This window comes from Micromys minutus (assembly GCF_963924665.1).
Source record: "Micromys minutus genome assembly, chromosome: 22".
Lineage (NCBI taxonomy): Eukaryota > Metazoa > Chordata > Mammalia > Rodentia > Muridae > Micromys > Micromys minutus.
Window position 1 is genome coordinate 31532116 of NC_137957.1, and position 22710 is coordinate 31554825.

Consider the following 22710-nt stretch of genomic DNA (forward strand, 5'->3'; position numbering starts at 1 on the left):
AAGTGGCACACTCAGGGTATAAGCACACTTAGGTTATTTAGTAGGTTAGGCATCAGATACACAAGAAACAGTAAGAAGATAGCAAGGCATTTAAAATCTGCAGCTTTTTAATAGATGCTAAGTAACTTCAAACTGACAATAAGTAATAATAATTTAAAATAGCAAAATAATTGTATTCTAAAGTGTTACACTTACTCTAAACTTAATTCTTCTACCTTTGCCTCCCCCCATTTAGGAATGTATGAGAAACTTTAAAGTGTGTTTGTTACACACACAGTAATGGAAGTTGATGAGTCACATGGCTAAACAAATACAACAGTTTGGAATTCAGCATAATTCCCTGATATCACAAACCTTGAGAAGGTTTTACCTGTTTCAGAGCCATAATGTTACTTTTATCAGCATCAAGTTGGGCATTTTTAAGTTTCCCTCTCAGACTTTGTAACATTTGCTGATATTCAATGATTTCATCATCTTTAGAAGACAAAATTAACTGAGGAAAAAAAAAGATCTGTTATAAAAAGTGAAAATTAACAAACCATCATTTATAGAATATTATAAATACCTTTACTACATTTAATACAATATAAAAATAAAATTATTTTTATTTTGTTTTCCAGTGTGGTGTGTGTGTGTATGTGTGTGTGTGTGTGTGTGTGTGTGTGTGTGTGTGCATATGTGTATTTATGTGTGTGTGGAGACGAGGGATTGATATGCAATACCTTTCTCCCAGACAGGGTTTTTCATTGAACTTAGGTCTTCCTTGCTACCTAGACTGACTAGCCGCTGAATTTTAGGAATCTGCCTGCCTCCCCAGCCCACTTTCACAAGGGGCTAAGGATCCAGATTTCAGGCCACATGCTGCCACCTAAGGAACTGTATAGATGTAGTCATCTCTCCAACCCAGGAGATAAAATCCACTTAATAGGAAATGTCAGTACCTACAAGTACATATATACAGTTTGGAACTCACAATTCAATCCTTAAAGAAAACTGTCTGTGTTTCAGATCTCATTTCTAAACAAAAATTTATGTAACTGCAAAATGTTTTATACAAAATGTTTATTAAGAATACATTAAAATGCCACAGAAAAGTATAAAATAACTTGAATAAATGAAAGAATATTTTGTGTTCTTAGCTACAGGGGCCAAAAAATCATAAAGATGTTCATAAAAATCCTAAAAATTGTTCATAAGAATCCAAAACACAAAACAAAATATGGAGAACTAGTTGTGAGGCATTTGGACATGCAAATCTATGAGAGAATGTGGAAACCACTCCATCTGATGAAAAAAAGAGGGGCAGAAGTGCTCAGATCAACACAACTTTTACAGAACAGTATTTCAGGCTGAGGAAGGTGAAGTACTCAGTAACACACCTGAATAAGTCAGTGCTGCATCCACTGCAGTTGTCTTTAAATAAACATACCTGCTTAGAAGACTTAAAACAAAACCAAAAGATACTAAAAATAAGTGGTTTTTTTTGTTTTGCAAAGTGTATTAACCAATTTATTTATTTATATATTCATTCAATCATCGATCATCTATTTATCTATCTATCTATCTATCTATCTATCTATCTATCTATCTATCTATCTATCTACCTATCTATCTATCTGTCTGTCTGGAGAAAATGTCTCACTATTCAGAAGTCTGGGCTGGCCTTGAATTTAGGATCCTCAAACCTGCTGAATAATAGGGTTAAGCACAAGTCCTCTGCTCTAGCAATATCAAAAGTATCTAATTATAATGAAAGGCTGAAGACCATTAAAATGTAATAAATTTAATTATAAAATATAAAAACAAATACTTCATATCAAAATTTATGAGATCCAAAAGATAAATAACAAACTAGAGGAATATACTTGCAATTTAGACTACAATCACACCTGCAGCAATTGATTTTACCAAAATACTTATAGATAGGCAAATTATATATATATATATATCTGAAACTTCTCATTAAAACACTGATTTCAAAAGAAAAACTGGAAACTTCTAAGTACCACACCACTCATTCATTATATGTACAAAAATTAAATATTGAATGTGATTGGAACAAATGTTCTATTCCAAAGGTTAGAAAATGACACTCCACGGTTGAGTGCAAACCTGGCGTACACTTGTTTCTTTCTTTTCCTTTTTTATTGAATATTGTTATTACATTTCAAATGTTATCCCCTTCCCCCTACTTCCATTCCTCCTCCCCCTCCATCAGACTGAACATGGGGACCCCAACAAAGGAACTAGAGAAAGGACTTAAGGAACTGACAAGGTTTGCAACCCCATGGGAAGAACAATATTATCAACCAACCAAACCCTTCAGAGCTCCAGGGACTAAACTAACAACCAATGAGTTCACAAGGAGAGACCCATGCTCCAGCCACATATGCAGCAGAGGATGGCATTGTCTGGCATCAATGGAAGAGGCCTTTGGTTCAGCGAGGGCTCGTTTTCCCAGTGTAGGGGAATGCCGAGGCGCTGACGTGGAGAGGTGGCTGGGAGAGGGAGCACCTTCGCTTGTTTCTTAAGGACCTGGAAAGCAGCCGTGCTTATTCACTCATGGATCGTCTGTCCACACTGTCTGGAAGCTGAAACAGCAGCTGAGTGGCTATGACATCATAGCTAAACCATTTCCTTTCTAGTGCTTCACAAGTTAACTGACCCATTCAAGATTCACTCAGCTTCATCCCATTGCAACAACAGTTGTTTACAATATAGACTATCCGAACTGCCCGATAATAAACAATTCCTAATTGCCAATAAGGGTCCGATGGGCATGGCCAGAAGTAGGGATCCTAAAAGTGACAGCTCTTACTGTAAGAGTTACTAATTCAGTCATACAGCTCACTCACCAGTAGCAAACATCCTAAGCCTAGCTTCTGACAGGGTACACTCTGGACTTTGGTGGAAATCAGACAAAAGAGGGGGTACTCTGAAAAGGCTATTCCACATGATTTTGATAAATCTTTTTCCTAATTCCATCCTGATTATTCTTGCCTTGAAGGTGCTTAAGGAGTTTTAGAGCTTTTATAGCCAAGGCATATAATAAACTTCTTAAAAAGCAACATAGTATTATCTGATATAAACCCTCTAGAATCAAAATCAAAGTGAAATCAAAATAGGAAATAAGAAAAAGTTTTATCATGTGCTACAGTACCTTCCACTCTTCCACTTTTGCATTGACAGCCATCATGACTGGATCATCCTCTTCATCCTTTGCTTTCAGAAGATCCGTGAGCTCTCGCACCTAAGAACAATCAGTTCATAAAATAGTACAAACCAGAGAGGTTTAATTTGATTGTGTATGCATATTTATTCATGCACAAAGGCACGCTAACTGATGTGTTATATTACATTTGCTATTTATTATTAGCAGTCTTATATTTAAAGGTGGCATGTAATGGCTATACAATACTAAATAAAACATTAAAATATAAAATGCTCCCAAGTTGGAGATTTTTAAAGTTGTAACAAGTGAAAAATTACATAACACATTTCATTTGCTGTGTTTTAGTCACAATATAGGCTAAAAAATATTGTACTGATTCACAGATTATATGAAGCTCAAGAGGAAGGAAGATCAAAATGTGGATGCCTCAGTCCTTCTTAGAAGGGAGAACAAAACACTCATGGAAGGAAATACAGGAACAAATAGAGAAGCAGGGATTGAAGAAAAGATCATCCAGAGGCTGCCTCACATGGGGATCCACCCCATATGCAGCCACCAAACCCAGTCACTATTACTGCTGCCAGGAAGCGCTTGCTGACAGGAGCCTAATATCTACATCTCCTGAGAGGTTCTGCCAGAGCCATACTGATACAGATGAGGATGCTTGCAGTCAGCCATCAGACTGAGTGTGGGGACCCCAATGGAGGAGTTAGAGTAAGGACTAAATGAGCTGAAAGGGTTTGCATCCCCATGGGGAGAACAGCATTATCAACCAAAAAGACCTCCCCAGAGTTCCCAGGGACTAAACCACCAACCAATGAGCACACAGGGAGAAACCCATGGCTCCAGCTGCATACATAGCAGAGGATGGCATAGTCTGCCATCAGTAGGAGGAGAAGCCCTTGGTCTTGTGAAGGCTGGCTTCCCCAGTGTAGGGGAATGCCAGGGTGTTGAGGGAGTAGTGTGTAGGTGGGAATGGGAGCATCTTCATAGAAGCAGGAGGAGGTGGAGAGTGGGAATGAGAGACAGGGAAAAGAGAATAACATCTGCAATGTAAATACATAAAATATCCAATGAAAAAATTGAGACTAATAAAAAAATACTGTATTGATGGTTTACATATAAGGGCCATAAGAAGCATATATGAATCTAGTGTTTAGATATTAAGAGTATTCCCAAAAGTGTTCATTTATATATGTAACCTACGTGACTTCCAAAACCTAAAAACCTCCTAAAAATCTAAAACAACAACAAAACACCAAAATGAACCACAATCTGGAACGTTTCTAATTCCAAGCATTTTAGATAAGCTATACTCAAGAAACTATTATAAAATTATTACTAGAAAATCATATTTCTAAACATTATTATACTCTTTAAACAAGTTTACCCCATGTAAATAATAAACAATATTGACATTTTTTCAGTGTTTCAAGAAATCAAATTAAACATTATAGCCCCTGGATTTTTAGAACTCTTCATATCCCGGCACTGCTCCCAGCACCCCGGCCTGCACTCACTCGGGCATCATTGACTTCCCCAAAATGGTGAGAACCACGGGTGCAGGCGAGAGGAAGGCTTGGTCCCCACAGTGCTCTTACTTGAATGCGGTAGTGCTCATTCTCTTTTCTGATCTGCTCCATAACAGCATCTGTCTGATGAACGAGAGCTTTCATCCTGCTGTATTCATCAGTCATCTTCTCCATCTCCTGTACAGACTCTTCCAGGTTTTTCCTCATTTCTTGGTTCTGAACTTCAATTTTTTCATTAGCTTCTGTTAAGGTCTAAAAATGTTAAATATATTATTACTTTAAGACAGTCTTACAAGAAATTGAAATTTATACTAAATTACAATTACATGGAGCCACAGGGTCTTCCAGAGGAAGGGGGGAATTTTTTTTGATAGACCATTAGAATTAACACGGCATTGGCCACTTAAGTCAAATTAAATGTCAAGAAAATTGACATCTCAATCATTCTTGATGCCCAAGACAGACAGATGCAGAGTAAATAACCGAAGATTGAAAGGCACAATTTATTTTGTGTTTTACTAGTACATAGTGGAGCAAGAGAGACGTGTTCGTGAATAAAATACTTGCAGCAGAGACACATGGATGCACAGAAAGCCAGGCACTGCACTATGTATCTTTATTCTCACTGCTCCTGCTGTGAGATGGGACAGAGAAAAGAGGTGAAGCCCTGCAATTTGTAAGCTAGATGGCCGGGAATGCAGAGCAGTGAACCACAAAGGGATCCTGTCTCACACAAGGCAAAAGCTGATAGCAAACACCAGAGGTTAGCCTCGGACCTCAGCACACATGCAGGACCCACGTTCACACACACACATGTACAGGCAGCATTATACATACACAAAATAAATAAATAAATAAATAAATAAATAAATAAATAAATAGATAAATAAATAATCATTTAATGGACACAGGGGCAAATCCATATTCAAAAGTAACAAAAGCGATAAACACCACCCTGAAAATAAATTTGTAAAACTGTTGCTCTGAACTGACTGACTCATTTTACCTGTATTTCATCCAGATATTGAACAAGTTCATAGTTCTTTTTAGATAACTGTGATCGGTAATCGCTGTCTTCTCCTCTCCTTGATAGAAGTGATTCTTTTTGTGAATCTATTTGTTTCTGGTAGTCAATAATGTCCTGACGAAGCTGTTCATTCTGAGTTTAGAGCAGACACAGCAGTCAGCATTAAACCACTATCCAAAGCCAAAAAAGAGACAACAGGGCAATACTATTGAGAACAACAAAACTCTATCCATTAGCTATTGACCCCAGAGCAGATCTAAATTCCCAAGGTTTCACTACCCTTAGGGCCTCACCTTTTTCTTTAGACGTTTGTTCTTCAAAAGGACAGGAAAAAAATAATTAGAAATGAGAAAGGCAACAAAGAATTAAGACTAACATGTATGTATTAAAGAAAATAAGAATAAAGAACATTTTAGAACAACTGGATGCATTATTTAAAATAGTGAAAGAAAAGAAAAAAATATTAAGTATGAACCAAAAGGAAGAAAATTCTAACTAGGTTCAAAAATTTTTTTAGATAAAACAATTAAAAGATGAGGACATTGTAGATGGCAGTTAGAAGAACAGTAATGGGGAAAATGATGTCATCATATGGGAATTAAGACATTTCTGTTACCAGACAGAAGATTATGATTTAGCACACACACAAAAATAGTAGTATAAATTATAAGATTTCATGAGAAACACAATTATGACAATGCTGGACAAAAAGTCGTAAGAAAAGAAGCCTACAGAAAACAAGACTTCCCCACGCAGATCCAAGGCAGGGAGGGACAACTTGCACTTTGGTTGACTTTGTAATTCCCTGAGACAAAGTCACCATGAAATGAGCTGGTGTGACTAGCATCAGTTACACAGAAGATTACATTCTGGTTAAAATACAATTTTAAGTAAACAGTTTAAAACCTAAGTCTTTGTTGAACCACCAGAAAAACTCAAAGTCTCTACTAACCTCTCTTCTTAATTTGCTGTTCTCATTTTCTGCCTCCTCGTTTCGAAGGGCCAACTGAAACAGTTTTAAAAAAAAAAAAAGATAAAACTCAGAAGTAAGTCAATGTAAATTCCACATTTAGCTTTTTTACTTAAATTCTTATTCCTTTCCAATAGAGAACATTTAACTACTAAAGACTAGTAAAGACTTCATATCACACTAGAACACAAACAAGACAGAATTTTAAACTAAGGATTTAATAAAGTACAAAAGAAAGGGCTCAGCTTTAGAGGAAAACAATGCCATATATACCAAAGCAAACTAAAGGCTAAAGAAGACAAAAATCTCAGTTATATTGCCCAATCTCCTAAAGAGTGATCAAGATCATTCCGCCTCTCCTTTATGCCAAAGAGAAATTACTCTTTCCTCTCTATACATGCTGAAATATCTAAAAAAGAAAAGAAAAGTTTAAAAGGGGCAGTACCAGAAGAATGATTGAAACTAGCTGAAATTATATTGGCTTAAGTTTATACCCTTTGAGTACCAATTCCTATGTAAGTACAAAACTTCCATTTACCATCTCTTCAATTGATTCCATGTCTCTTGTTGACTGAGAAATATGATGTACATTAACATGAGAGCATTAACATGATACTCAATGAACAGAACAGCAAACCGTATTAAATGCTGTTTTCTTCACCTGAATCAGTTTATTTGTGGCAGCTAGCTTTCTTTTGGAAAAACGAATATAATAAACAATCTGATACTTTTTCTTTGTTATCTATTCACCATAAAAGAACGTTTTCATGGTCTTTTACTTTTCTGTTTTGGCCTTACTCAAGCAAAACATACAATAGCATACATTGCATACAACGGCATGCAACAAACTTAAACCGATCTGTAAGGAAGCGTATGATGGCTCTTTAGACAGTGGAGGCAGCAGGCAGAAAATAAAAGACACCACCAGGTCAGCAGAGAAAATGTGATTCTGAGTCAGGCTTACATTTCCTGAATATTGTAAGTCTGTTTTGGTTGTATACGGGAATATTCATTTTTGAGACCTATTTAAGCATAAAGTATTATTATGTCTAAAATTAAGTCTCAAATGGCTCAACAAAAGAAAAATGAGTGAAAGATGAAGAATTATGTATAAAACAATATGACAGAAACCTTAATTGATGAATACAGATGAAGAAATGAATATTTATTGTTTTTTTCTGATAATCTTCACAAAAATGTAAAGATTTTATTTTATTATATTTATTATGTTCCATGCCAAACATTTTAAGAAAGCTCATAACATACAATGCAAATGAAAATTTTATAAGTTTGAAGAGGTGATTATTATTATCTGGTATTATCTGTCCAATCATATTCTAAATTGGAAAGGTAAGAATTGAACACTTTACCTATTCCATTATTTTGTTAAACATTTTTCAGAGGTAAATCTTATGATCAAGTTCTGGCTTCATTAATATCTGTGCTGAAGACCAACACACTCTCCTGATGTGTCCAGTGTCCACCATGTACATGAGATTTAAATATTTCATCTTTGAGTATGTGCACAAGAACCTCAGCATCAACTGCACAAAATTGAAACAACGTTAAACCTCCCAATTGCTTTGTGTTCCAAAGAGCACCATTGTACCTAGCCACGCCCAGACCACAGAACAGCAGAGTCTGCACTGCCCTCTGTCCTCAGCCCGTCAGCACACCCAATCACACTTCCCTCAAGCGTGTCTAGCAGATCAGCACTCTCCCCTTAACCACCCACCACTGCACCTGTTGGCACCTATACCAGTGTTTCCTTACTAGCTTTGACCCTCTTCAATCTGCTCTCCACAAAGCAGGGCAAGCTCTATGAGCACAGATCTGACCTATCCTTGTGCTCAAAAATTCTCTCTTGCTTCTTTAGGCCCCGGCCTTTACCAGAGGCTCCCGAGTATGGCAGCTGGGAAGTCAGGACCGGAGAGTGAGTGGGAGCATTCTTGAGTGAACTGTCAGTATCCCATCATCTGTTGCTGCAACAGTGTGCGCTCACTCTCTATATCCCTTCATTCCCTCACGTCTACCACGTCACAAGTGATTCCTGTCTCCCACATGGTGGGCATCAAACAAGGAATGATGAGTTCAAGTAGACAAAGACCCTGATGAATGGTGAAGACTCCGTTAATCTGTATTTCAGTCAAACGGGTAATTATAGTTCTTGAATATTTCTTACCTAGTCTTAGTAAATGATATGCCTTCTACTCCCTGAACATATATGCATTTTAATTTCTGTTGCCACACTCATTTGTACTCCGTTTATGGATGACAATGCTGAGCAACGTGATTTAAATATCCCTCCACAGCACCGACCAACATGGTGGGATATCCAGACGCACCCATAAAGTATCACATATCCTTATGTTACATCTATTATAAAGTGTGATTGTCTCAGAACTGGAAACTTGGTGCTACACAGCAAAGTTTTGGTTGTTCTGTATCAGTGATTGGTTAAGGGTGAAAAGGGGATTTTATAGTCTAGGAGCCAAAGAAGTCTATAAGCCATGTATTACATTTTCTGAGTCTACCACATCGAAATTCATTAATTCATACATAACTCGCCAAAATAAACTGGCAGTAGTAGAAAAATTACTTGTTTATTTATAAATGTGAAATTTATTTCTTCATACGAATGTTCAAGACCCAAGTTAATTTTATGTAATTCTAATATCCTCAGAAAACATGCCACAAAATTAAAGAATTATTTTCCAACATATCATAGGTAGGTAATTCCATTATGTATTTCAAATGTGACTACAAAATGAACACTGCTACAAAACTTACCTAGGCGCACGTAATTCCTCAACTAGAACATACAACCAAAAACGGCTTCCAAAGCTGATTACAGAAATAAGGTTAGCAACGTAGGATTATCTTAAATATTAAGATTCATGGAGAAAAATGTGCCTTACTTGTTCATTAACTTTCTTTTCTTTATCCAGTTCTTTTTCCATGTCCTCTAATTCTCTATCTTTTTGTTCCAACTGCTTTTCGAGTTGGCGAATTTCATCACGTAAAAACCGAGTGTCCCGTCCACCTGCAGACTGCTGGGCCATCTTAAAGAAAGAAGCCAAGAATTAATTCTTCCAAATATGAGTAATTCTTTTTTACTTGAAGGTTTAAAAGAACCAACAAATACTCCACTTTAAATTTTCAGTATGCTCCAACAGCAGACATTTTAAGGCATAGGCATGCAAGCACTATTTAAAAAGAACTTAAGAGTTGGATGGGAAGGAGGAGAGAATCTAGAAAGACTTGGGTGGGGAGAATAAGACCAAAATATGTGTAAATTTAAAATTGCTTCATACAATAACAAATATAATTAAAAAAACAAAAACCCTGAACTTCCTTAGGCTTTAATTTGTAAATCAGCAATCCATGAGCTTTCCTTGACCGCCAAAACAGTGCATGAAGAACGGACAGCAGGTTCCGTTATAGTCACTGAGCGTAGGTACGGACTAAAGTGCAAAGAGACTGTAAGTCTGTGAACTAAAACTTGAAAGAGCCTGGTCCCTAGTTCTGTCCTTGCCCTGACACTACAGGGAGTCACACAGACAATACTCTGGAGCGTAGTGGAAATGTTCTCTGTCCTGTCGTTGCCTGTTCTGAGCCACGAGTACACTTGACTTGTGTCAAGTGGAATGGAAGAACTGGATTTTCAGTTTTAACAAATGCAGATGTACAGCACTACGTGTTTAGTACTACCTACTCTATAAGGAAGGCGAGACAGAGTCACTTTAAAACTCTGCAGATGTTTCAACTGATTTTACTTCCTATTCCTGTCAACTAGACCACGGCCCAACCCTTGAGCCCTTAGTCCCCTGAGCTTGCCTCCCAGAGACCATTTCACACACACTGCTGCTACTGTCCTCTCTCATGCTTTCCAGTCTTCTCTGCTTCATAAAGCTTCCCCGTGCTCTCTAAAAGCATCGTCTAAAATACAGATTTTACAAACTGAGCATGCGTTCTTAACTCAACATTTTTTTTCTTACAAAGCTACAATTTTAAGAGTTCCCATTCCTTTGGAAGTTGTTCATTCTTTCAGGAACAAGGAAAGATGACAACAGTCTCCTAGAGCCCCTCCATAGCTTCGCCCACTTTACAAGATATCTAGCTATCCTGCGCACTCCAATACGGCCATGTCATCAGCAAACTACCAAACTCCTGCTCATGCTTACAGGTCCTCAGGAGCCAGGCATGTGGCAGCTCAGTCTCCTGTCAAAAATCAATCTGAGCAATTTCCACAATTGGATGCACTTTCACAACTTCTTTTTTAAGTAGCTTTACATAAGAGGTTAAAATGTTTTTTGGTTTGCTCCATTCCCCCAGTCCTGTGTCATAACAGAGCCTGCCCCAAAGGACATTTTCCTCTCTGGTGCTTCCCCTTTCATAAAGTCAACAGGCACAGCACATCCTAGGTTTGCCCTGCTCCCTGACTCCTCACTTCCAGTCCCAGCTCCAGTTCGGACATCATCTCCGCTTAGTTATGACTTCATCATCAATACTTTAAACACCTTCCTACCAAGGCCTTGAACTACCACTCTCTTCTAGTCTTTACCAGCTGTCTGCCCAAATATGATCACCAGACCAGCTCAACTTGAGAAATCATTTCCTATAGAGGGAGCTTAAAATCTAGCCAGCAATGTGAACTACCTCATCCACATGCACGAGTTAATCATGTCCAAATAATGAGTACGTAGCCCTCAGTCTTCAGCCCTTCTGCTATTATATCTCTAAGGTAATTTACTGTTACTGTCTCCCACAGTTAAATCTTACACCTCTGCCTCAGCTTCAAAGAACTAACCTCAGAACCATAAAAACTCCTGGGCCTTCCCTTTTCCCTAGTTCCTCAGTTCAACGGCTAATCTTTTCCTCTTAGCTTTTCAGCATCTCAGTGTGTTTACTTCCCACATACCTTCTCCTCAATTGCTACTAAGCTTTCTATATGCTTCTCTAGACTGTCAGCTCCATTCAGATATTAACCGTGTTTTCTTTACTTGATGCAGAATTCCTAGAACTCAAATCACAAAAACATATTCTGTATAATGAGTAAACTCTTGAGCACAGACTCTTGTATTTTTCAACACGGCAATAAGAAAATTTGAATATAATTTAAAATAACACAATTAATAACAATTACAAGGAAATTCATAAACAAGGAAATGCAAAAGAATACCTCCAGTTCATTTTCAAGTTTCATTACTTTTGTCTTTAATTGATTTTCTATTAAAAAAAAAAAAAACACGTTTCAATTGGTTAAATTTCCTGTAGTCAGATTCTAAGTAAACTTCAATAAAATATCAAAATTCTGTCAAAGAGCCCATCTTCTTACCAGATAATGTAAAGGAAAGTAATTATCATATGTACATAAAATACCCATCTAGAAACGTCTCTATGTAGAGAGCAGAGGAAGACTTGAGTGAGTGAGGTCCTGAATCAATGTGTAGTAGCGACACAGACAAAGCCATGGCAGAAACTCCGACGTTTCAGGCCTGTGGCAAATGGCAAAGCCTTCCCTCCTAGTCTGAGTGTGGATATTGACAGCATGTGCAGAAATATCCACCTCAGCTTGCAACGCCTGATGTTTACAGCTCCCCTACAAGACGACTTCGACTGAGATTATCTAGTTCTGTCTCCCTGTTCAATTGTCTCCAGGAACCCTGTCTCCTGGTTTATCTGTTATGCAATCACCTTACGTTGTGTTCAGGAATACAACTGTTCTGTCTATGGGTTTCTTTTTCTTCACCCCCTACCATAGCACTCAGGCCCGTCCCTGGAACTGTGCAAGGATGCAGCGTCTTTCAATATGAACTGAGCATATACTTTATAGAATATGATAAACTTTTACTGTCTAATAAGTGGAACCACTGTAGTCTTTTTTTTTCAAGACATTTACCAAATTTTGCTTGTTCTTCTCCAGCCTTTTCAACTTCTTCCAAAGCTAGCTCAACTTCTTGAGCTTTCATCTGGATATTAAAATTAGAAAGGGAAAATCCTGCATTATTTACACTGTGTAATATATATTTACATTTATAAACAGTGGAAATGGAAATTGTGTGGAATTTGATATCTCAGTCTTTATCGTGCACAGTGACTGGAACACAGAGGCAGTCAGTAAACAGTTGTTGAATAAATACTTGAGGCTAGAAATTCTAGAATGCCAAGACTTTGAATCATATCTGATTTTTCCGTTAAACCTATGGCCACAGTTTTAAATGCTTTCATTACCTTTTTATATCCCAGTTGTTATTATCAATAAATTTATTAATTCCTTCTTATAATTGGAGCTAATCCGCTCTAATCACTTCAATCTATACAACACATTTCATTTCCCTTCTTAAGCACATTTCTGCATCTGCCAACTATGATTCAAAATTCCTTATTCGCTTCTGAAGTGCTGATAACCAAAATATACCCTCAAATCCTTGGAGAGCATATCTGAAACTACCAACCGAAAGTCTGTCTATCCTACAAATTCTCTATGTGCTTTTACCTTAACGAAACAAATAAATGCATATTCTCTCTCGGTATTTACTTATGAAGAATCTAGGATTCTCTTATCATTTCATAATTAGCTTATAGGGAAAAGATTTTGCATTTTATTTGACCCTTTGGTTATATTTCTCTATGTTACTCTTAAAAAATATTTCTTTTCCTACACACTCTTTCCTACAAACCTTCATTAGTGACTGAGTAATTCTGAATAGATGTATCATGTTTTCATGATCTTCATTTTTTAGTTCATTTACTTCCACCTAAGGAAAAAAAACACACAAAAAATGGACTATTTCATATGCTGTGCATAAATCACTCTTCCGGTTATAACTTTCAATTATTTCAAGAAGCAATTTCAATTTGTGACATTATACATCAGGATCTGTGTACAAATCATTTATTAAGTACCTTGGACAAGGATATTAATAATTTATCTGCCAACTCTTCTTGACGTGGCAGGTCATCTGGATCAATTTTGATTAATTCTTTCCATTTTATATTAGGTGGCATCTTGAATTCTTTCACTGTCTCTCGGCCCCTACAACAAAGCAGGTGGATTTCAGCATTTTCAGGGAAAATGGCATTGCAATGTTTACATGATCAATGATCGTCCTAGGCGCTGGGTAAGAGCTACGGCTCCTGAACTGCAAACAACCTTGATGAGAATTAGTTCACCTGGCACAGACTATATGATAATGTACATGCCAGATTATTATTTCTTTGCTAAAACAAAATCGGAACTAAAACCCCGAGTCTCCTATCATCGATGATGGCACCAACTCCCAAGATGCTTGGAAGTTTTTGAAAGAATCTCCTCCGGTTCTTAGGAAAGGGAACGAGGGGATTTTTAAAGTGGATGAATGAGCTACATGAAGTGTGCACGGAAATAAGCTCAATTACGGAGGCGGAGGCACCGCGGACAAGAGCCATAGAAGGTCTGGGTAGGAAGGCAGCACACAGTCTGCCAGGATTATGAACCTGTGAACGACACTAAGCTGCTCCGGCTCACGGGGATCCACCCACCTAAACCAAGACCGGCAAACCAGCAGCAGTCACTCATCTACAGCGACCACCGCCCGGCCTCTCGCTTCCCAGAGCTGTCCTCGCGCACTCAGGCTGCTCCCGCCAACTCTTCCCGAACAAGCCAAAGCGGCGCCGGCTGCTAGGCGACACCACTCCCCGCCCAGTCAGCCAAGGCCGGAACTAGGCCCTGGATACCAGGAAAGACTACATTTCACGACTGTGGGAAAAGCTTTACGGCTATATTTCCCCTCCAAGACCTAATTACTGCGGACATGGGAAAGCCGTGAGAAGAGGACTCTTCGTCCCAGAGTGCATTTCGGCATTGCGGCTGTGCATACTGGGATTAGAAGTTTTGGGAAGAGCTGCGCGTTCCCGGCGTGCCATGCGAGAGGCTGCGGCCGCCCTGGAAGAGCTGGGGAAGGATCGGGAGCCAGGGGGAGCGGCAACTAAGGTGCGGCCGCCCAGGAGCCCGAGTGTGGCGGACTATGACGGTGTTTTCTGCAGATTCCCTCTCCGGTCCACCGTCTCCGAAGCTTTCCTGAACCATCTCGCCGTGGAGCCGCCCTCAGGTGAGGTCGGGGCGGGTCAGTCAGCGGCCGGGAGGAGCTCAGGGAACCTTTGCATTTTAGGGAAGCTCTAGTTTGGGGCTGCTGAAGGGCCGGCGGATCTTGCAGAGGTGGTCATGAGCCCTCCAGATGCCCAGGTGTGTGCCCGGTGCTCCCAGTTAGTAAGAAGGGAGTGAATAAAAGTTTCCAGCTTCCAAAGTGTCTGGAAAAGCGGACCGTCCCCACCCCCAACCCCTGAGTTCAGGCTCTGGTTGAGTGGAGGAGCATCAGGATGGACCACCTCCTGCAGCAGCTTGTGGATTGTGGAGCTTATTAGGTTAAGAAGTGTGGAGTGAAGGCCAAAGAAAGGGGAGGCTTAGCGCGCGGCCAGCCCTGCTAGAGGGAGGGAGGAGGGCCATGCCAAGCGCTGGCATTTTGCTGTCATTTGCTGGTTACCAAGGGGCATTCTTGGGTGAAAGCGTCTTCTCGGATGTTTACCTTCTTACCTTGGGAACTTTTACCAAGTCCATAGCTAGTCGACACCAAGCAACATTGGGAGCTGTAAGCTATTTGAAACCGTGCGTCTCATATGTCCGTAGGTATGTATGTATGTATACATGGATATATAAAGTAATTATATGTATCATACATAATAGATATTAAGTAATTAAAAGAAAAATGTAGACAGTTAAAGTTTTCTTTTGAATAGATTTCCGTGGTTGAGAAAAACAAATATCGTAAAAAAAAAAAAAAAAAAAATGGTGTTAGAAACAAATTTTAAAGCCAACAGATTTGTGGGCCTGATTACATGTTTGCTTTTTTTTCCCCCAAACACTTGTTTTGGAATTATTCTTGATAGAGGTACAGCAAATTGAGTGCTTACACTGCCCTTATTGTCCATCGAAGAGATTGGAACTTGGGGAAGTTAAACACTATTTTCTCATGTAATGTCATGAGCACATTCATTCACTCATTCTACAAACTAAGGCTTTCGAAATGTGTGAGACGGTTGCACTTCCCTCTTCAATTTTACTTGTATTTTGCACATTTTAATGTTATAGCTTCATTTACTCAAGAAAATTATTTTTCCTGTTCATTTTGTGAAAAAAAATACTAAGAAATGGAAACAGTATTGAACACGTGTAATATATTCACTGGTATACTATATTAAGAATTTGTTGGTTTTAATCACAACACCGTAATCTTTTTCTTTGCTTTTTAATATATATTTTCTGTTACTCATTTACTAGCATTGTGTCCTTTGTATTGTCTCACCACCAGTTTCTCGTCTTGTTCATGTGTGTAATATCTTCAAGTAATAAATTTTATTCTCATTAGAAGGGAGAAGTTCAAAGAAGTAATTTATTGTAACTGATGAAGTCAAGATTGTACATCTCAGTGACAATCACAACTTAAAGTATAATCCTTATTAAACTCCATTCTGTAATTTATCTTAACAGTATTTTGGAGCTAATACACTTTTCTTGGCCTAAAAGTACAACAGGAAACATTATGACCCAGGTGTTTATATTGTACTTACCTGTGAGTCACAATATTTAACTGAAGTTCTGGTTCTGCGGGTTGCTGTATAATTTTCAAATAGTGAAGATGGGTTTTCATCAGAATTTCTTCATTTTTCAAGTTTTTCCAAGAGCTGGTGTTTGTGTGACAGTTGTATAAGTGGTGTTGTGCAGCAGCGCTTGCCTGGACCTGTGTTCTGTCGAACCTGGGCTTGTGTGAGGAGTTTTATACAACCACAATTACTTTTCTTTGCCCAGTGTAATTGTTACCTCTGTTCTCCGTACCAATTGACTTGAATTCATTACCTCTTTTGCTGAGTTGCTGAGAAGCTTACTGCTCCAGTTTTTAAAATATTGCATGACCATAAAAGATGTATTAAGTAATGTATAGAGGGAAGGTGTTTTTCCAGCTGTCATGTTTCAGAGGCCCTTCATGTTCAGGCAAAGCAATGCATGCATAACAAGCAGATGCGTGTCTCTCTTCAGCAGGAGGAGCTAGAGGGATAAGTGTGATTCAGCCGGAATACAGACTGTCCATGCAGAAGTCCTGCACACTAAAACATAATCATAAATAGAGGAGGCTATGTATGGAGAAGGTCCAGATGACTGTTGATTTCCCAAGAAACAAAACAGGAAGGACTTCTCTTGGTTAAAGATCCCCCCGAATCATAGCTTTGTCCTATGTCAACCCGGAAGCACTTAATACAATTTTAAAGGAGTTGAATTTATATCTATAATATAGATTCTTAGTGACCTTTGATTACTGTTCGAATTTGTGTGTGTGTGTGTGTGTGTGGGCGTGGGCGCGTGTGATCTCTTTTGTACACAGACAAGTTAGGCATCCTGTTTGCTTATGGTAATGTGCACATTGATTCTTCTAGTGAGGAAGGAGTACTGTGTAGACACTTTCCTCCAGATCTATACTGGGGGAACCTTCAAATAAAAGCTGTAGCTGGACTCAGGATCTGTACTAGGACTAATTCTCCCTTTCATGATAAACACTTCTGGGGAGTCTTTAAGGGACTTTAAGATAGACTTAATGGTAACCTGACTATAATCCCAGACAGGAAGCCAAAACAGAAAGGTCCTGAGTTAAACAGACTGGGCTATGTATGTAATAAGACCTTTAACGTACATGCACAAACACATAACATATGCAAGCAAGTGTGCACGAACACTTATACATGCACTATACTGTATGTTAACCAAACACTACCAGGGAACTACATTTCCTGCCCTCCGCAGAACTCCACAGAGTCTAAATATAGTAGTCAGCGAGAGCTGAATATAACAGCTTTTGTTCTTGTCTCTTTATTCTACCTTGACATTAGTGATAAGAACAAAAACATGAGCTTTTGTAGCTTAAAAGTACTGTTATTTTTATTGGTATTTATTTACCTTGCGTTCTTCCTCGCCTACTAGTCCCTCCCTCACCTCACATCCCCATGCCTTCACCCCTTCTCTGAAAAGGAGGGGCCTCCCTTTGGTATCAACCAGCCTTGGCATATCAAATTGCAGTAAGACTAGGCACATCTTCTGTTCCAGCTAGACAAGGCAGCCCAGTTAGGGGAAAGGGATCCAAAGGCAGGCAGTGCAGTCAGAGACAGCCCCTGTCTCTGCTCTTAGGAATCCCACATGCAGTCCCAGCTACACAACTGTTACATATGTGCAGAGGGCCTAGGTCCCTCCCCTCCAGGCTGCCTGGTTGACAGTTTAGCCTCTGTGAGCCCCTATGGGCCCAGGTCAGTTGATTCTGTAGGTTTTCTTCTGGTGTCTGATCCCTTGGCTCCTTCAATGCTTTCTCCCCCTCTTGCAGTACCATAATTTTTAATCATATCTAACTATATAGATGCCATGGGTCTATCCAACTTTACTAAAGTAGTTCTTTGTAGTCTTTAACATTTAGAACCTAAAAATCTTATTTTGTTAATTATAAAGGGTCATTTTTAATTTAATTTACATGGTTAATTACATCATTTAAATGTTAAAATAAAAATTCTCAAAAGGACTAACTCTGTGGTTGGCAACATTTGAATCCTGGGGATTTTCTTTCTTGGAGCCATCCCTGCTCTTCATAGTTTTCTCACTCTTTCTAATAAATCTATTTTTGATCTTTTTAAAAGAAAAAAAAACGAGACAGATAAATGTGTGAACAGGATTTGTAGGGAGGAAGAAGAGCTAAGAGGGCTGAAAGGGAGATAGACTGTATGTCTGAGTAATTAAAATATTATATACATGAAATTGGAAGACAACAGAGTTAACAAAAAAAGCACTCATAAAAGGAAAAACCTTGGTTAAATGGTTTAATTTAAAACTACATTTATAATTTGGATGTATTCATCTTTAATAAGTACTTAAATGAGATGCCTAATTTAAGCCAAACATTGGCAGGGTAATTATATGTCATTTAATGATGAGAATGTATTCCTAAAGGTGTATCATTAAACCAGTGTCATTGTACAATCATTCTAGGGCATATTTACATAAACTGTAATAGCTAGTACACTATGCTATTTAATCCTGAAGGTCCACTATTCAGAATGTATTCTGTTGATTGTAATGCCATATATTGTATGACAACTTCATGAATCTTCATAAAGCTAATAAATTAAACTCAAAACTAACAACTCAAGGGCTTCTCTAATTCATATATAAATTAGTAAACTTAATATTTTATATTGCACATTATCACAGATATTCTTTTTTAAGTTTATAATTATGAAACTAGCTTGTCCATTTCCAATATGTCAGATTATCATCTATTAATTAAATGTGCTATTAAAATCTTTAATCAAAGAATGCATTTTATCATAAGTAGATGTGTCTTGGCAGAGCTGAAGCCTTAGACTTTATAATGAGAGAGGTTTCCAATCATATGTAACACTTGTTTTTTAAATCTACCTCATAATGGATACTTGAATTGCTTTCCTGATTTACAAGGTGTGTGTGTGTGTGTGTGTGTGTGTGTGTGTGTGTGTGTGTGTGTGTACAATTTATATAATACTCATGCTTCATTACACTGTGTTAAAATGTGCCGTGGTTGTCATCTGGGTGTTTCCTTTGTCGCTGATTTACATTGTTTTGTTACTTTGGTATGAAAAGTCTTTTAAAGCTTCATGTGCTGAATGCTTGGTATAGTGCTCAGAGAAGCATCTTTTCAGAAGTAATTGAATCATGAATTATTAAACATAAGCTGCCTGTTCATGATTGAGTGGAGTCTTGAACAGTGGGTGGAGCCTGACAGGATGTGGGTGTCCAGCAGGATGTATTTGAAGGACATGACTTGCCCCTGTATCCGTCCTTTGTTTCGTCTCGATTCTTTCCTGCCCTTAGTTGCTTACCTGATGCCTTCTTGCCATGCTGCCCTCCCATGGCACAGCCAGAACTGTGACACCAGCTACCCATTCATTGAACCTTCTGAAGCCATAAACTACAATAAAGCCTCTTCCTTTCAGGTGTTTTCTTAAAAATTTGACTACAACATGCTGGATTCTGTTCTCCAATTTCCCTGTTTGTTTACTAGTATACACTATTTCTTTAGTATTATCCTAATCTGCTGACAGTAATAAACATCTTAAAATTTTGAACCTTAAGACTTCTCCATTCTGCTTTTCTATGTATGTAATTTGGTTTTCTGGATGGAGAATTTTATTTTGGAACTCATTTTCTCATAGAAATTTAAGCCACTGCTCCTTTCTGTGTTTTCTGGAATGTTTGTTCTAAAAATGTACCATTGTTGACCTTTTTTCTTTAATTCCTGGTTTGAGGTATGAAACCTGTTTTATTTTTGTAAACCTTTCGAATATTCCCTGTTTCCACTGTTGTAAAATTAGAGAAAACTATCTGCCTTAATAGAAAAGAGAGCTAGAGGGTCTTAGCATAAATTATGTAGACAAACTTATTTAACCGTCATTTACAGAACTGCTCCTTGCCCATTGCTGTGTAGCCTATGTAAGAGACCCTGGGATTTAATACTTGCAAAAAAGTTTCCAGTCATTACCAGGAGTAGGAGGGAGAGGGGGGCCATTCACGCACTCATCTGTTCTAGTCCTGTGCCCTAAAATCTTGAGATTTGGTTTTCTGATGAGGGGTACTAGTGATCCATTGATTAACTTACTAATCCTTTCATTTTTCTACCTTCCAGAATTTTGCCTATGCAGTAGGCTTTATACTTACTTACATCCTTCCCATGATAAAAATGCCTCATGTTCTGTTGTCCAATTTAGTGAGAACCGAAGAAAATTCTAGTTGAAACACCATCAGCTTTAGGAGTGTGTGAATTAACAGGATCACACAACTCCGTACCCTTCAGAGGTGGGAAGTCACTTCCTGAGTCAAGATGAAGCTTTAAATACACACACACACACACACACACACACACACACATTTTTAACTTGAAAACTATTTCCTAGAGGGTACAGCCATGTCCCTTTGCTTTGTTTGCTGAATTTTAAGTTTTCTTTACGTGTAAGGTATTTACTGGTCATAGAAGTGCATTCATTCGTGCCTTCACCTGTTCTGTATCACATAGATAGTTTAAGTATATCCTTCGGGGCTGGAGAAATGGCTCAGTGGTTAAGAGCAATGACCGCTCTTCCAGAGGTCCTGAGTTCAAATCCCAGCAACCACATGCTGGCTCATAACCATCTGTAATGGGATCTGATTCCCTGATCGGGTGTGTCTCAAGACAGCTACAGTGTACTTTTATATAATAAATAAATAAATAGATATATATTTTAAAGTATATCCTTTGACTTTTACGTTGGATTTTAAATCTGTACCCATGTTAGCTATTTTATTGCTAACTGTAATTTTAAGTTTATTTCTCATTCCTTTCTGAGAATGGTCAGAAGTCCTGCAGACAAACTCAGATCTCAAATCTCTGACTGTGAATACTACATTAGTGCCTACCAGGACATTAACAATGTGACACAGACACAGCAGATTCAGCTAAACTTTTCTTACTAATTAGAAATCAAAAGTGGAGAATGATCTGTATAAATACAACAGCGGTGCCAGCAGCTGTGTTCAATGTGCTGAGAAAGACTCTCAATTCGATGGACTTATTTGCCTTTTCCAACCTAGCAGGGGCTGCTGTTATTTTTGGCTGATGGTTCCCAGGCAGAAATCTTCCTTCGGCCTTTGTCTGCTTCTTTCTTTCACTCTTAAGGACTTTGTTGTTGTGTTGGGCCTACCCAGGTGATTCCTCTGGTAAAACCATTATACTTTTTAAATTCACTTGCTGTCTAAACATCATAGACAAAGATTTGGTATGTGGATAGTAACAGTTGTTAAACTATTTGCTAACATTACCCAGAACAGATAATGTCCGACTTGGTTTAGTTTTTTTTTTTAAATAATTCTTCATTTTGTTGCCCAGCTGATTTTCTTTTTCTCTATTCTCTAGTTAGTGGAGTTCTTTCTTCTCTGCTCTATTCCCTAACTCAGTATTTCCTAAAGTTGTACCTCCTGTGTTATGTTCTTACTCAGATAAAAGTCGTCGTTTATAACACTTAGATTCTAAGCTAAAAGCTTTCAGTGCAGTGGGGAAAAGGAATGATTTCTGTCCCGATTACACACTCATATATTCAGAGGGACAAATGCGATAATAAGAAGCATTAGGATTAGGTAGTACACCTAGTCTGTGTGCTCGTATACACTCAGACTGAAAGGACTCAAGAAAGACTTTACAAGGCTTTCAACAAAACTAACCAAAGCTACAGAAGCTCTGGCTTAAGTTCATTTTTAAATATATAAAATATTGAAAAAACAGCTCCATTATTCTTGGGAATCTCATATTCCGAGTAGAGGTTCTCTCACAAGATGTACTGTGTTATTCTTTCCAGTGAACTAACCAGTAACAGTCTATGGGACTTATACTGTCTAGTTAGCTAGAGATACAGGAACAAAGATTAAGTGGTATAAAAGAAATAATTTGGCATAGAAGTATGGAATTAGTGAATTCTTTTGTAAAAGTGTGTGACACTTCCTCTGGAAGTGTTAATGTACTGTCTTTATTCTAAATATTGTTTACCACTAAAGTTGCAGTTATTTGAAGGAAAATGTTGGTTATTTCATTTTTATCTTGCATGTTTTTCCAGTTTTGCTGACCAGTGCTTGAAGGAAAGATGGCAGATATTAACTTCAAAGAAGTGACTTTGATAGTCAGTGTGGTTGCTGCCTGCTACTGGAACAGTCTGTTCTGTGGCTTTGTTTTTGATGATGTTTCAGCAATACTGGATAATAAAGACCTGCATCCATCTACACCTTTAAAAACTTTATTTCAGAATGACTTCTGGGGAACTCCTATGTCTGAGGTAAATAAAAACTTTTATATATATAACAATTTTTAATAAAAATCAGACAAATTACAGGTATAATTTACTTAACTTTAAAAAACAAATATAGTTTAATATTCTT

At 38.1% G+C, this 22710-nt stretch overlaps 2 protein-coding genes across 2 annotated transcripts in view; one reads left to right on the plus strand and one right to left on the minus strand.

The window, feature by feature from the left end:
• Positions 1–13712, minus strand: part of CEP290 (centrosomal protein 290) — a gene marked incomplete at its 5' end in the record, with an annotated part of 80619 nt that extends 66907 nt beyond the window's left edge. Inside the window, 11 exons of the mRNA XM_080935990.1 lie at positions 371–493; positions 3161–3250; positions 4774–4956; positions 5711–5863; positions 6025–6045; positions 6684–6737; positions 9620–9763; positions 11884–11930; positions 12604–12673; positions 13385–13462; positions 13611–13712. Of these exons, the coding sequence (XP_080792116.1) occupies positions 371–493; positions 3161–3250; positions 4774–4956; positions 5711–5863; positions 6025–6045; positions 6684–6737; positions 9620–9763; positions 11884–11930; positions 12604–12673; positions 13385–13462; positions 13611–13712 (1065 nt within the window). The remainder of the gene's footprint in view (positions 1–370; positions 494–3160; positions 3251–4773; positions 4957–5710; positions 5864–6024; positions 6046–6683; positions 6738–9619; positions 9764–11883; positions 11931–12603; positions 12674–13384; positions 13463–13610) is intronic.
• A 942-nt stretch (positions 13713–14654) lies between these two features.
• Positions 14655–22710, plus strand: part of TMTC3 (transmembrane O-mannosyltransferase targeting cadherins 3) — a 37702-nt gene continuing 29646 nt past the window's right edge. Inside the window, exons 1-2 of the mRNA XM_080935533.1 lie at positions 14655–14794; positions 22392–22607. Coding sequence (XP_080791659.1) covers positions 22419–22607 — 189 coding nt within the window. The 5' untranslated portion in view covers positions 14655–14794; positions 22392–22418. The remainder of the gene's footprint in view (positions 14795–22391; positions 22608–22710) is intronic.